General features: G+C 36.6%; 1 protein-coding gene across 3 annotated transcripts in view; it reads left to right on the forward strand.

Annotated features, from left to right (window-relative positions):
* Positions 1-15,034, forward strand: part of ANO3 (anoctamin 3) — a 101,188-nt gene extending 86,154 nt beyond the window's left edge. For all 3 annotated transcript variants that reach the window (XM_030451179.1, XM_030451180.1, XM_030451181.1), the window contains exons 15-27: positions 4,109-4,191; positions 5,077-5,217; positions 5,644-5,808; positions 6,718-6,754; positions 8,071-8,182; positions 9,411-9,468; positions 10,431-10,528; positions 11,560-11,705; positions 11,808-11,960; positions 12,445-12,592; positions 13,610-13,690; positions 14,263-14,368; positions 14,852-15,034. In XM_030451179.1, coding sequence (XP_030307039.1) covers positions 4,109-4,191; positions 5,077-5,217; positions 5,644-5,808; positions 6,718-6,754; positions 8,071-8,182; positions 9,411-9,468; positions 10,431-10,528; positions 11,560-11,705; positions 11,808-11,960; positions 12,445-12,592; positions 13,610-13,690; positions 14,263-14,368; positions 14,852-15,034 — 1,511 coding nt within the window. The remainder of the gene's footprint in view (positions 1-4,108; positions 4,192-5,076; positions 5,218-5,643; positions 5,809-6,717; positions 6,755-8,070; positions 8,183-9,410; positions 9,469-10,430; positions 10,529-11,559; positions 11,706-11,807; positions 11,961-12,444; positions 12,593-13,609; positions 13,691-14,262; positions 14,369-14,851) is intronic.
* The last annotated feature ends 948 nt before the right edge of the window (positions 15,035-15,982 follow it).

A 15,982-nucleotide genomic window follows, 5' to 3' on the forward strand; every position in this document is an offset into this window, starting at 1 on the left:
TACCTTTACATCCCTGAGTGTTAATGACTTAAAGAATAACCTAATGCAATACTGGTGATCTATAAAAGTGTTTTGCACAAATTCTATGAATCCATAAACATGCCTTATATTCTAAGAGGAATAATTCAAACCCACTTTGCTATAGAATGAGGTAATTACACATTCTTGGATGGCATGCTTGAGGAAGTATTTTCTGGACAGACAGCAACTGCAAGGAGATGCTGGAGAGTCCATGCTCCATTACAAAGAAATGTAATTGTCACAATTAGCCCTGAAAGTTGATGGATAATGTTTCATGACTGAGCAATGAGTGTCACACAAATGCTGCCAGGAGCAAACTGAAACCTAAATCAGTCTGGGGATTATGAATGGTGCTGAATTTGTGTGGAAACTTTTTTCCTGTAGGAAACTGAAATTATTATGTAGGAAATGGTATATTATGCATTAATTTTTCAAATATATCTTGAAGTGACTTGGGAAAGTTGGGCTAGATGATCTTTAGAGGTCCCTTACTCTGTGACTTGATTGTGTCAGGTATATATTGTATCACCATATGTCCACCAGGTTTTTTATAAGATGGGTTGAGATGATTCAGTTTTTAACTCCAACATGTAACCTCTAAGCTTGATTGTCAGTCAAACTCGGAATAACCACTTTGACCATGAACAAGCAAGCCAGAGAAAAGCTCTTTGGAGTTCCAATTATGTTTACGATATGAATGTTAGGCCTATGGAATACTGTGCAATATGAGTATTTGGCTTTGATTTTCAGACATTGGAACGGGCTGCCTGGGGAGGTGGTGGACTCTTCGTCCCTGGAGACATTTAAAAAGCGACTCGATATGGCACTCAGTGCCATGGTCTAGTGACTGTGGCAGTAGCTGATCAAGGGTTAGACTCGATGATCTCTGAGGTCCCTTCCAACCCAGCCTATTCTATGATTCTATGATTCTATGATTTGTTAGTACTAACAACTGCAAAACAGTGAAATAAAAAAACAGCTGTCATTTACAAAGTTTTCAAACACTTGCTTTCATTTTATGTGTTAGTGTGTTAATTCAGTGTCATGGTATTTCTTCCTTGTATTAAAACATATTAATGAATGAAGGGTAGCTGTCAATAAAATATTGATTTCAACTTCTTATGGGAAAATAGGAAAAGCTACAGAGCTATAAATTTAAAGGACATTCTTTTGCATGTCAATAAATTGAACCTTCACTGTTTCTCTCCCATCCAGTAGTGATTAGAAAGTACTTTATAGTAAAATAGTGCCATGATAAGCAAATTCTTAATGGCACTTCTTTGTTTCTTGTGGTCTGGAGTAACATGAGCATATTTTTAGAGCTTTCATAATTACTATGCTTTCTAAGCCTCACAAAGAAGATTATTTTTACCTTTAGATCACTGATCTAAAAATAGATGATAGATTTGTAAAGTAGGATATGGAGAGTTTACCTTCTAGAATTTAGGAAGAAATAGTGGCAGATGATAGTCCCAGAAATTTATTGGATTTTTACTCCTGTGTTCTTTTGCTCTAAGCTTGCCTATCAAGGATGACAGACTTCTAAATTTAATGAGCAATGAATATTCAATGTTCAAGCTTAAATATTTTTTCTACTGAGAAAATTTTTAAGCTTTTAGTGATTTATAAGGAGGTATATAAATAAGGATGATAAATAACCAATAAAGTATGAATTTGAGTGAAATACTGGCACTGTAGTTGCTACTTCTCTGCTTTTAAATTTTGAATCACAAAATGTTGGGGATTTTTTTCCAATTATTTCCTCACAAAGACACTCTCCATCCAACTTGGCCCCAACAGCACTGATTCCAAATTCTCTATGACACCAAATTCTCTACAAAACAACGCTGCGATTTTTGATCAGCTCCACAAATAAGCATTAAAACCACCTCAGACTTACCTTTGAGCTGTAAAAAATCTGCCAGGACCTGTTGAAACACTTCTCTGCCTCTGTGCAATCAGTCTGGAGGGCAGAAGGGAGCAGAGGCACAATAAATGTGGTGATGTGACCGCGGGCGGGAACGCGGCGTCCGGGCGAGGTGAGGTGAGGTGGGGCTGGGAACCTGCCTGACCCACTCAGAACCCAGCTCTGTCATGACAGAGTCCACAGAAATTGCAGTGTTTTTTCTCAAGTGGGTGGGCAGTGTGTATTGCCTCACCATGTGAAAGGCTGGGAACTGGTGTTTCAAAAAGGTGGTGTTTTTCTCTGAGCTACAGGAACTGTTGTTCCCTGTACTGTGTCACAAAAAGCAGCTTTTTATTATCCCAGGGTTTCCTACAGTACACTTGGTGAGATGAAAGCTGGGAAAGGAATGGCTTCTACAAAGTAAAGCAGCAAAATGGGTTCTGTTAAGACAAATTTGCTGCTAGAAATACATTCACGGTTGCAGTCAATTAAAAATCTAAGTCCCAATTTTCTGAATTTATCAGTTGCCACTGATTTTTACTTTGGAATACATAACCAGCTGGGGAGCTGAATGTTGCAACTCTTCCTTTATGTTTTATATAAACAATACTGGATAAAAGAAAGAGCAATAGGTCAGGCATACCGTATGTAACTTTCAATATGCTGATATAGTAAACCTGTGATTTTTTTTTTTTTTTTTATTCTTTAATCCTTTATCTATATTTATTCCAGGTTGGTATGTGATGACAAGCAACTCAGAAATGTTTCAGTATTGTGTGACTATTTGAGTGGAATGCTATAAAGTTGTTATCTGTTTCCACTTTAAATTTTTAAGGCATTAAGTGCAAATACTATTTCATAACTTATCCTCAAGATAAGTGTCAAGGATATGGCAGGCACAGATGTTTGTATGGGAGCAGCTAATGGTGTTTTCTTGAAAATTTTGCAATGGACAAGTGGAAGGTAGAAAAGTTCTACCTTTTCTCATGTCCCTCCTGGGGAAGTAAATTATTTGCATGGCATGAGGTGGAGTGGGCTGAGAGGAGGGAGGACAGAGTCAGATACTGGGAGGACAAAGTCAGATACTGGGGTTTGGATTTCTTTGGAATCTTGCATTTTCTGCAGTGTGTATCAACAAGCTTCCAGCTCATATTTGTTGCTGTGTCTTGATGGGAATGCCTCTGACACACTGACTGCAAGATGTGAAAACAAGCACTGCCAATTCATGTCAAAATTTGGGTCTCATGCAGCACTGACCAGATGACAAGTGGCACTCTAGGTTCAACAGGATACCTTGCACCAGCATGCACTCACCATGATGCTGACCAGCCCTTCTGATAGTTTGGGTTTTTTTTTGTAAAATAAAGGTTATTTGACTAGATATGTGAAAATAATAAGACCTTAAATACAGAGGCTGCAATTTTGTGAAAGCCTATCTACCTTTCTGTGAGAATCATCCATCTTCAGTGCTGCCCTCAGCCTCAGGATGGGCCTTGGGAAGGTGGAGCTTCTCTCCTTAATTTCTTAGCAGTTTCATTCACCTCTTAGGAAAAGTAAAAACCTGTTCACCTGAGTGAGCAGGGAGATGCTTTGTTTGTGACTCAGTCCTTAGCTGTGTGTCCTGCACCTGCAGCCTGGTTGCAGGATTCTGGTGTCGAGTCCTGGCTGCTGTTCCTGGAAGGCAAAACCCCTGGCACTGGGCCCAAGGATCAAAAGATTTGGAACCCCAGGGAGTTAAGGTGGTCCAGATACTCCAGGAATAGGAGATGAGACTAATTTGTCACTCAGATGTAGCCTGTTTATTTGGAAAAGAAATATGTTAAAAAAATAAAGCCAGAATAAAGCTGAAATCAGCAAGCTGGTCTAAAAGGGATGGCACTGTCTTCACATTGACAGGTACTTATACCTACACAGATTTAGCACAAAAAAAAAAAAAACCACAAAAAAAAAACCAAAACCAAAAACAAAAACAACAGAATAATTCTTAGGTAAACATTGTGGAATAGGATTCCAACTTTAACAGCAGTTATCCTCAAGTAACTTATAGTTTGGAGATTCTATGGGGAAAAGAGCCAGAAAGTGGCTAATGAGAGTTATCACATTATATGTTTTCTGTTTTTCTTGAGATGTGCATGGCATTTTTTCTTGCCATAACTAAAATGCAGTTGATGGTTTCCACAGCTACAGTCTTTCTGGAGTTCTGGAAAAGGAGGAGAGCTGTATTAACCTATGACTGGGACCTCATAGACTGGGAAGATGAAGAGGTAAGACCAGACAGAAATAAACTTATAAATCTTTCTGTCATCAGGATTTGTGTAAATATCAATACATACTGGATGCCAGGAATCTGAATTTATTATTCAGGTTATATTTTTATTTCTAACACTAGCTGCAGAGTAAACAAGCATACTTGAGACTGTATAAGTATACTTTGTCTTATGCAACTAGCCTTACAATCCCAAATATAATTTTGCATTAATTAAAAGTATCCTTTGAAAAGCTGAGAGGAAATCTTGTCTGTACAGAGGACTGGAGCTACTATTGGTGGCAGCACAGATTTCCATTTCTATGGCTTTCTGTACTGGCCATTCCTAATCCTGCCAGAAAACAGGTCCAGGAGAAGTAGAAGAACAGAAACTAGATTTTTTTTCTTTCTGAGAGACATAACTTATTTTTTTAACATTCTGCTATCAGTGTATAATTATTTTATTACTTTATTTCATAAATCACTAGTTAATATTGCTGTAATTTAACTATATTGGGGATTCAAATTAAGCCTAAGTGGAGACTTTATCATCACTTGTTTTATAGCTTTCCATAGGTGGTGTCTTTTAATGGTTTCATATGACAAAGAGCACTATCATAACAAGCATTAATTTATAGTTTTCTTATAAATTTCTGCAGATAAACTAATGTTAGCTTAATGACCCACAGTCCTTTTTAGTATGCTCACATAGTAGGAAAGGTTCTCATGGTTTCTATTGGTCTCTGGCACTGTTTCCAAGGGTTTTAAAAGAGCAAGTGGTTTGGATATTTGATTTGGAGCATTACAAAAAAGAACCTGGATCAAAAAACAAATGTCTGATTTTTGATACTTCAATGAGATGAAACAAGTAGTGCAACAAATGGAATCTACTTTGTTATTCCAGGAAGAGCTGCGCCCCCAGTTTGAAGCTAAATATTCCCAGGTGGAAAGAGTAAATCCCATCACAGGAAAACCTGAACCTTTTCAGCCTTTTCCTGATAAGCTCAGTCGACTGATGGTGTCTGTCTCAGGAATATTCTTCATGGTAACACTTCATTCTCTTGGAACTATTGTAGCCTTTAATCTTACTCCAATGTAAATGGTAAAATTCATGAGTGCATTCATTACAATTAATGATTTTGTGTAATTCAGGCTAAACTGACTTTGCTGGTCTTACTGCTTATTTATGGATCTCTTTTTTATAAAGATATAGGATATTTAGATTGTAAGAGAACAGTAACACAGTGAGACACCTGCATGCTACATCAGAGCATGAAAACAAGGTTCTTCCATCCTGGAAGTGTGTGGAGAACAGTAAAGAAATGTTTTAATTCAGCAATCTAGTATTTTTGTTCTCTCAAAGTCTGCTCACCAAAACAAATGGCAATCCGTAAAAACTTGTTAATTTATTAGCAATGATTTCAGATATGGTTTATTTTCTTCTAATATCTCTATTCATAAACACCTGTAGATTTCACTGGTCCTCACTGCAGTGTTTGCAGTTGTGGTGTATCGTCTGGTAGCCATGGAACAGTTTGCTTCTTTCCAGTGGTATTTCATCAAGAAGTATTGGCAGTTTGCAACATCTGGCACTGGAGTCTGTATCAATTTTATGATCATCATGTCACTCAATGTTGTAAGTCTTCTTTTAAAGGAGGGATTAATTTGAACAATTTTTAAAAGATTTTACTGAGTTTACTGAATATCAGATATATATACATGTTCTTGCTTATTTATATAGTTGTATCTGAAGCTATTACTTCAGATTGTTTTACCCTTTCTAGAACTATGTCAATGTTTTTTTTTACTGTGGACTTAATCTATCACTGTACATCTTTGCTTATATCACCAAGTCAGAATAGTTCTCAGTTCTGTTTTCTAAACTTCCATTTTTGTTGTTATATGTGGTAACTCTAAGTCATAAAAAGTACATTCAAGTGAACAGACACACCAAAGCTATCAAAAATAACCTGCAGTTAATAGTAAATACTCAAAGAAATATTTCTTAGAGTTCATAACTACCTTGAGCTAATTGTCATTTCAAATAAAGACTGAAGATAATCAATATACAGACAGATGAGGAAGTTTGCAGTAGGAGGCTGGTATCCTCACTAATATGCACCTTCCTGCAGAGAAAAATTGTATTGTGTAAAGGCTTTTGCCTACTTTTAGATCACATAGGTTTGGTCCTGAAGTCAGATGATAAGCATCTAACTGTTTATTAAGAGAACTGTTGGTGTCTGAACCCTTCCCTCAATCTATTGGCTCTTGGTTTATCTTTATTGCATGTTTGATGCATGTACTGATATTTGTATATTTACATGGATAAGGGAACAGGGGTAACTTAGTTCAGTGAAGTCACTTAAGGGAACTATAAATCTACTTGTAGCTAGGATGACATCCTCCCTTCTCTGTCCAGATACAGAGGGTATCTTGCTGCTGAAGGGTGACAGAATAACCATGTTTTCTGTGCTTTTCTTTCTGGATTTGGCATCACAACAGGCAGCATGTGTTATGCTTACACTATCTCTCATTTCTGTTTTAGGTCTATGAAAAGGTTGCTTATCTCCTGACAGACTTGGGTATGTAGTTGTTTACTAGTGGTGTGGTTCTTGCCAGCTGTAGCATAAACCTTTATATTATGAAAAAAAAGGGTTTTAAACTGCATGTCTGCAGAATGCTGTACTGACAATTCTCAAAGCAAATGAGCAGTAACAAAGAAAGAATGATATGATTATTTCACTAAGCAAAATATAGAAAGAATGGAATTTATACTTCTACTTTTTATGTTTAATAATATTAAATTAAAAACCTGTTGTGTTATAATGGAGCAAAAATCCAATCGTATTCTCTTAGAGTGCTAAAAGAAATCTTTTCCCATTCTTCCCAAATGATTTGTTATTTTTTACCATTTTTTAGTTTGAAAATTAATATGGAAAAATGGATTAGGATAAAGTTCTTGCCAAAGATAAAAAAATAGTTTCATAAATTTCAAAGTTGCTCTAATTCTGTCACAATAAAAATTTATACTGAAGCTCCAGTCATAATTCAGTCACAGAGGTAAAGCTTTCGACCTTATAAATAACAAAAAAGGCAGTGTTTCAGATCTCACCATCTTCTCCTGTTTCTTACTGACGTGATGTCTTTTATCTATGCAGTTGATCCTGTCACAGTTTAAATGCAGGCTCGATGCTTAAATGCAGCAGCTCCCTCTTCTGGTTAGCCTCTTGAAGAGTATGTATTAAACATGCTCAAAACTTGACAGTGCTTTAGATAAAAGGCAGTTAAACAGGTTAGAAAGATTAAGAATGTCCAGTCAAGCTGTTAAAATTATTAAAATATTTCCAGTATTTTTTCATATCCCATTTATTTGTATTTTTACTTAACTTTTTTAATATATTGTTGCAGACCAGGAAATGGGAAAGAAAAGAATGATTTCATATAAATATGCAAGCTGATTTTCCCCAAAATAAAGAGAGAAATGGGGGGTGGGGGGAAGAAAAATAAAACAAAAAACCCCCACCAACCTTCTTGAATTTGGCATGATGGAGCATCAGGTGTTTGAGCTAGGTAGCTCACTGCTTCCTAAGGTGTTTGACATCAAAGAGGAGAACATCTTAACTTCTGGGAACATGTAAAGCTGGTATACTTTACATATGTATCTCATTTACCCATTTTTGGACCAAAGTAATTAAGTAGTTCAAATTTTAACTGGAAATCCAGGCAGTTTAGACTGCCAAGTCATACGTGTGCTTTAAAGTTGTCATAGATGTACTATATTCTGATTTTAATGCATCTGTCAAAGAAATGTAACATTTTTTCCCCCTTCCCCAGATTAATTTTAATCATCAGTTTTATTTGAATTGTGTCTTTTTATTTCCATTGTGTCTTCCCACAGAGCATCCCAGAACAGAATCAGAGTGGGAAAACAGTTTTGCCTTGAAAATGTTCCTTTTCCAGTTTGTCAACTTGAACAGCTCCATCTTTTACATTGCCTTTTTTCTTGGCCGGTAAGTTCTCTTTGCCAACTGCTTTTCAAGGGAAACTTTCACAAAGTTCTTAATCCCTGCTAATTTTATAGGTTTGCAGATAATATGGTGACAGTTTGAACTGCAGGATTTAGAGGCCAGTCTGTTTCTAAGGATAATTAATGACAAAAAAACTAATGTTTTTAACAGTATGTGAGGGTTGGACCATTGAAATCTTTACTTATTAAACTAAACAGTAAAAAAAGTTGACTTTTTAAGTGTGAGTGGTTCTATGACTTTCCAACTAAATAAGAATTCAGAAACTTTGAAAATAAAAGTGTGTGTTTGCATTTAGCCCTGTGCTAATGGGCTTTATTAATTTTTGCTTGTTTATTCCCCTTTGGTTCCATTTCCCAGGGTCCATTTCTATAAATAGCAAATATTGTCTGGCAGGTCTTATACAAGAGGAGGAAGCAAAAATTCTGGCTTCAGTTTCTATGTGTATCTTTAGCTTAGAGCATGAGATACAGGACAGGTCTGACCTTGCTTCAGCTTCACTTCAACTTTGTTGTGCTCAGACTTTTTCCTGCAGAACCTACAGAGCATTTCAGGGCACATTCTATGAAGTTTTATAATATAATTTCAGTTCAAGATTATTTTAGAAACAAAAACCTCTAGTAAAGACTGTTGGTAATATCTGCTTCTTACATCCACTGATTCATTTCCCATACAATTTCTGAACTTCTTCATATCTTGCTGTGTCCCATCTTTAGCAGGACCAGGCATGGTTTTGGTTTCTCTCTCATATACAACTTTCCCCAAGTTCACTAAAAATTTTGATTCAGTTTGTCCTGCAAAAATCTGTTGGATCTGTAAACATCTTTTAGTTATGATGGGTTTGGAAGTGATGTTATACTTCTATGTCCAAGGGTGCAATCCAGTTCACCCTTCACTTGGGTAAATACATCCTGTGCTGCAGTAAATTCCTGTGCATTGCAGTGGCTTATCTTCTTAGAGTCTGAATATCTAACATCTAAAACTTCCCAAGCTAGAATTTTTGTTCTGGACATAATAAAATCTTACAATTTCTTGCAAAATTATGGTGCTTGTTTGCCCTCTGAAGCTACCATATCCTGCAGATACCAGATTTAAGCCTGTGTGATTTAATGTGTTTGTATGTCATGACTTTGCTCAGTGAATGTTGTGAAATAACTACTGATACAGGGTGTTCCTGGAACATCCACTGAGAAACAGAAATCTTGTTTTCCAGGTTTGCAGGCCGCCCAGGAAAGTACAACAAGCTTTTTAACAGATGGAGACTGGAAGAAGTAAGCAATCTTATTTGTGTTCCTGTGATATTTTCATGAGTAAAAAGGAAATGGCTGAAGGACATGAATTATGTCCAGTTTGAAAGATTTATTATTCCATCTAAGTGCAGTGAAGGGTAAACTTTTATTTATAGCAAAGGATAGGAAACAGAAGATCTGTTTTTTTCTTCTGCATTCTCCACTGTGCTGAGGGACTGAGCATGAGACAGGCAGTTCCTTCTCTTTGGGAAAAGCAAACAGTGAATGGTTCCTTACTTCACAGGCACTGCTGAGTCCTACACCATTGGTATATCCTGGGTATGTAGAATTGTTGGATGGAGGACATAGATATCATGCCATCAGATTTTTTTATCAGCTGCTTAATTTTCAGCCAGTGTCAGAATACTGATTTAAAAGAAGAAAAATTGCATTTTTAAAATTTAGCTTGAGAATGTATTGGAATTGTGCCTCCCTTGCTGTCACTAGCATGCTGAAGTTATCTCTGAAAACCAGGTTTCTCCTGTTGAACCTTAGTAGCCACAAAGGAAAATACCAGGACTTTGTAGTCTAAAAAAAGTTTTTTTAATAACTGACCACTTTAATATGACAGTTTGTATTATTAAGATAATGATAGAAGAAATTCAGCTACTAGGTCTCTGTTCAGGCTGAGGATATCAGTGAAATATTGTGCCATTCTTTTCCAATGAGTGCACAGGTACTGCTTTAGGTGAAATGGATTAAGTCACATATCTACGACACATACCCTTAGCTTCAGTAATAGGATCCAATTAAAGGTTAAGAAACCATATGTCTAAAGGTTGTTCAACTAAATTCTCTGTTAGTATTTCTCTTTTTAATATTTCTTTTAACATTTTTAGCCACGGTTAGTGTTTTTCACTAAACATACATATTTTCCATTCACCTTGTGGACACTAAAGGAATTCTCTGATTTTAGCTACTGATCTTTTTCTGTTTCATTTCAGTGTCATCCCAGTGGTTGCTTGATAGATCTGTGTTTGCAAATGGGAGTCATTATGGTTTTAAAACAAATGTGGAACAACTTCATGGAGCTAGGCTATCCGTGAGTACAGATGTCATTCCATATTAGTGAGATTCAGTGACAGGGAAAAACACTTTGAGTGGAGGGCAGAATGTCATCATTAATTGAAATCTGTTATCATCATTAATTGATGAAGACAATGAGCAGCTGAAATCTCTGGGAGTGTATGTTCATATGCCCATAAAATGGGGTTCTTCAGCAGGTTCAAATTTACATGTCTTAAAAACCTAATCATCAGTGTGGATTTTCAAACTTCCCTGAAGGATGAGGAGACTTTGCTACTAGAGCTTACCCAAAGCTTGCACTCAGTGCTCTGAGGCCTAAAAATAGTTGATAAATACATAAATGGGTCCATGTTCTTCCCCTGTGTGCTGTAGGAAGCACAAATAGTCCACATTTGCCAAAGTAACTATATCAAGTACAACACACTTTTGCAGAATATTTCCACTGTTTGTATCTCACACACTGTAACCTTATTCCCAAGGGAAGCATTGACGGCTATTCTAAGATAAAGCTTCTCAGGGTATTTTAACCATCTAAATTGCTTATTGTGATTTCTGTTTTCTGTAATACAAATAGAGCTGTTCAGCTACTGAAGAGACTAGTGGGCTGGGCCTTACAGTTCTCTTGACACTGGCAGAACATGTTTTCAGTAAAAGAAAAAGATTGCTCATTAAATAATACAGGATATAACATAAATCATTATTTTAATGATTTATTTTAATGCTCTCACTATAAACGTTTTTTTCCTGTTCTTTTTTATTTAGGCATGAAGGTAAATTCTACAAAATATCTATCCAAGCAAATTCCATATTCTGAAAAGCTTATGCCCAACATCTACAGTAAAGACATAATCCAAACCATAACACAGAACTGAGAACTTCTGGAAGTTCTTTGAATTGTGTGTTATATGATATTGTGAATACTTACAGAAAATACCTTAATAAACATCCAGGTGTGACTCAAAATAGGCCCACTTATTTCAAAAGGTTAGCAGTTAATACTGGAAATTACTGAGGAAGTCAGTAAATAATACTCTGTTTCTGTACTAGTTTATTACAGAATTGGTGGTCACGACGCAAAATGAAGAGAAGTGGGCAATTAATGGAGCAAAAAATTTCTCTACCTCAGTGGGAAAAAGACTGGAACCTGCAGCCTATGAACCTCCATGGCTTAATGGATGAATACTTAGAGATGGGTGAGTAATTTAGGGAGATATCAGTTTTCTTAAGTGGGACTGTGTTGCACAGCAAAATGGCTTTTGCATTTGCATTTTCTAACCCCAGAAATGCCTTTCTAGTTTTGCAGTTTGGCTTTACCACCATCTTCGTGGCTGCCTTCCCACTGGCACCTCTCCTGGCACTGCTTAACAATATCATAGAAATAAGGTTGGATGCCTACAAGTTTGTCACTCAGTGGCGAAGACCTATGCCTGCAAGAGCAACAGACATAGGTGAGAGAACCTAATGACTGTCACTGTCAGGTACCATTTCTTTGTGTTTCCTTCTTAAGTGCAGTTTAACCCTTGAAATATTTCATGGGTCAAGAGTGAAGCTGAAAATGTAACCTCCAGATCTCTGTGACAACTCATCTGCTCTGACGCGTGGAGCTCTAAGTCTAAAATGCTATCCAAACCAAATTGAATTTAGAAATTAGACATAAGGCTAAATTTTGTTGTAAAACTGAATTGAATAAAAAGCAAAGTCTTTCAAAAATCTTCTATTTGGCCTTTATAACCAAAGATCACAGTTATAGCTTTGCTGCTTAGATATTTGTTCTCAACAAGCTGGTGGTGGCAGGGATGTGGGGACATGGCTGAATCTTGGCTTGCTTTTTGAAAGGAAAACTAATCATGACTTTAGCATCATTAGTAAGACTCTCTATACTTCATTAGACTGTAAACTGATAACTTCCATGTAATTTTTTCTTATTTCTAGGTATCTGGTATGGGATTCTTGAAGGAATTGGAGTTCTGGCTGTCATCACCAACGCCTTTGTTATTGCCATCACTTCTGATTACATTCCACGTTTTGTCTATGCATACAAGTATGGTCCCTGTACAGATCAAGGGTACAGACAAGAGAAGTAAGATATTCTTAATAGAAACTTCTGTATTTCAGTGGAAGGACACTTGAGCTGCTGCCTTTCTGTGTTAAGTTTCTTAACAGATATCAGTAACATTTTACCTTTTACATCTGTGCAAGCTTCTGCAGATGTTAAGTGCAAGTAGCTCAGCAATTCCAGAGAGTTTGCAAACTAAATCTGTGGTTGCAGGTAGGATAGGATGAAAACAGAAAATAGCAAAAAAATGTTGGTGTTTCATGTGCACTACACTTGATAGAGAACAATGTATTCTATTTTTTCTTTTACCAGTAGTGATTGGATGTACCACAGGAAACCTGAAGGTTGAGGAGGTATAACAGGATTCCTAATGTATCTCATTTTAAATGTTATTTGCCTTTCAGAAGGTCCTTTTTGAAAATACAGGACAGATTTCCAGGAAGATGGCATGTTTTACATGTCTGTGGTTTTCCAGGAACAGGCAACAATGTCACTCCTACAGTCATACTTCAATGCATATATGTGATTTCTGTCATTAATATTAATAAATTGATGCCTGTAAGATGGCTTTTTGGGACATATGCACTGTCCATTTTACTCTGTGAAAATACTTTGATTCAACTCGTAAAAGCTGTCATTTTTTTGCTAGGTACTGAATGAGTGATGGCAGATTTTGCAAAGATATGAAACTTCTCATTTCAGTGCTTCTCTAGCTATCTTTCTAAGTTCAGTCATTTCAGGAGACAGTGAAGAACACTTTAACAGTATTTTTTTGTTCATACTTGCTAATAGATAAGCAGCGAAACCACAAAAAGTACTGAAAATAGATTTTTAACAGTGTTATTCATAAACCAGAAGTTGTTTGTTTCATTCCAGCCAAACTTTGCTTCCCTGCTTACAATTTTGGGGTTACTTTTGTCCTGATAAGCCAATACAACACCATGCTCATAGTTTGTGATAGCAGGACATGTTTACACACAGAATCTATGCTACATAACCACTTTGTGAAGGAATTGCTAATCTTTTGTCTTTTTCTTTCAGATGCTTAAAAGGATATGTCAATAGCAGTTTGTCAGTGTTTGATCTGAGTGAACTTGGGATGGGCTACTCAGGATACTGCCGGTATGTCTTGGTGTTCTCCCTTCTTGTAATACAGGTGAAGTTGTTAATGCAGACATTAAATTAAAAGTCAGTGTTTTAATTTCTGACAGGATAATTTCTTTTTTTGTCTGCAAAAGCAGAAATTCAGTACAAAAATTAGATATGAGATGGTGTAAGTGCCCTCTTTCTCATTTCAAATTTAGTTCTACAGTGAGACTTAGCTTGGGTTGACTGAGAGGGTAGAGAATCACATTATAGTTATGCAGACTTTGTCTGGCAGATCTCAGTTTCTTATAAGCAAAGACAAGAACCAATTTAGAGGCAACACACTTGAACTTAGCACTCCAAAGATTCAGCTTTGTAACAACAAAATAAATTGTTTGCTCTAGATTTTTTAAAGCAAAAGGTGCCATCTTATAGGCAGCCCTATTTAATTGCCTGTTTGGGGGACTATCCCCTTGTTCCATTTGATTCTCTTTGAAGTATTTTTTCACATCTGTTTCTCTCCTTTTAGCCAGATCTGGGATAAACTAGAGAGCTCTTCACTGTGTTCAGGTTCTTGAGCACAGATTTTACTTGATTTTGCTTTACAGATACAGAGATTACAGAGCCCCACCATGGAGTTCAACTCCCTATGAATTCACTCTGCAGTTCTGGCATGTCCTGGCAGCACGACTGGCCTTCATCATAGTCTTTGAGGTTAGTCTTAGTCATAACATAAGAAAAAATCCTTTCTACATGCTTAAAGTACAAGATGATCTTTTTACAGTAATCCCATCAATAGTCAGTATCATCAGCTGCCTTTTTATCACAGTCACGAGAGAGAAAGAAAAATTTCTTCCCCAAGCTGTTGTCAATTGGCTGTTTCAAAGTGAACTGGCAAAGCTTGCACAGATTTGAGAGCCCCTCCAAAACTGTATTTCCTGACCTGTTGTCTCTGCCTTCCAACTAAATCTTTCATTTTATATTTAAAAAGAAGAAATGCAACTTGTGTGTATGTTAAGTACAGTTATTACAAGTTACAAGTTAAGGTGTATCAAAAACACAAGAGTTGCTTTTCAGTCATGAAGTGAATTTCAGGTCCAGTCTTGTCACAGCCTTTTAGGCCATTCAGTGTAGGCCTAATTATTCATTTAATAATTATTCATCATTGAAGCAATTATTTTTGTTCTTTTTTTTCAGCACCTTGTTTTTGGAATAAAGTCTTTTATTGCCTACCTGATACCAGACATACCCAAAGACTTGTGTGACAGAATGAGGAGAGAGAAATACTTAGTGCAGGAAATGATGTATGAGGCTGAACTGGAGCATTTGCAGAGAGAAAGAAAAAAGAATGGGAAACAATATCACCATGAATGGCCTTAGTCACTACTATGCTGCAACAAAAACACTGGAAATTGAAGAGTGAAGTTACAAAATGAAGTCACTGGCATCAGTGCATGAGATTTGTGGTGTATGTGTGTTCTTGCTGGGCAGTACAGTTGCAGACTTTGGTGTGAACTGGAAAATAGATGCTTCCAATGGAGAAAATGAAGAGCCTTACCTGTAACTGGTCTGTGGTGAGCACCAAGAACTGGCACTCAGGAATGTGCAGCCAGATTTAAAAATTTGGACACTTAGGTTTAAAAAAAGGCAATGAGCTTTCATGCTGTTCATCAAGATACTAACAGCATAATGAAAATAAAATTTACCTGTGAACTTACACAGTAAGGGCATGACTAAAATCAACTTAAATGATATCCACTACGTCTACAGCTTTTGATTGCTCAGCTCCATCTGTAATGCCTCTGAAGAAAAGAGCAATTGTTGCCTTTGTGGCCATAATTTGATATCAAATGATCTTTCAGGCTTACTGTTTTGTCAGGTTTGTCCTAGTCTCTTGTTGAGATTGTGGATGTGGTCCTACCCTAAAAAAGGGGTCAATGGCTGCTTAACATATACTATGCAGTTTGAGATTTGCACATCAGTGTCACTCATTTATCCTTCTAGTTGAAAACCAAAAATTCTAAATTCAGAGAAAACAGCAGCACTAAGAGAACGTATCTCCTTGCCAACATTGCAGCTATATTTGAAAATGATGTGGCTGTTGAGTTGTCTTTCCATTTTTGTGTGCAGAAAAGCCACCTCCACACACTTCCAGGATGGAAGAACCTTGTTTTCATGCTCTGATGTAGCATGCAGGTGTCTCACTGTGTTACTGTTCTCTTTGACCTATCTGGGCAATGATTCTACAGCTTCACAGAATGCTAACTTGAAATATTCTCATACAGTGCAAATTACTTTGTCCTGAATATAAAATGAATTCTTTATAGT

The sequence above is a fragment of the Calypte anna genome, chromosome 5 (genome assembly GCF_003957555.1).
Source record: "Calypte anna isolate BGI_N300 chromosome 5, bCalAnn1_v1.p, whole genome shotgun sequence".
NCBI lineage: Eukaryota > Metazoa > Chordata > Aves > Apodiformes > Trochilidae > Calypte > Calypte anna.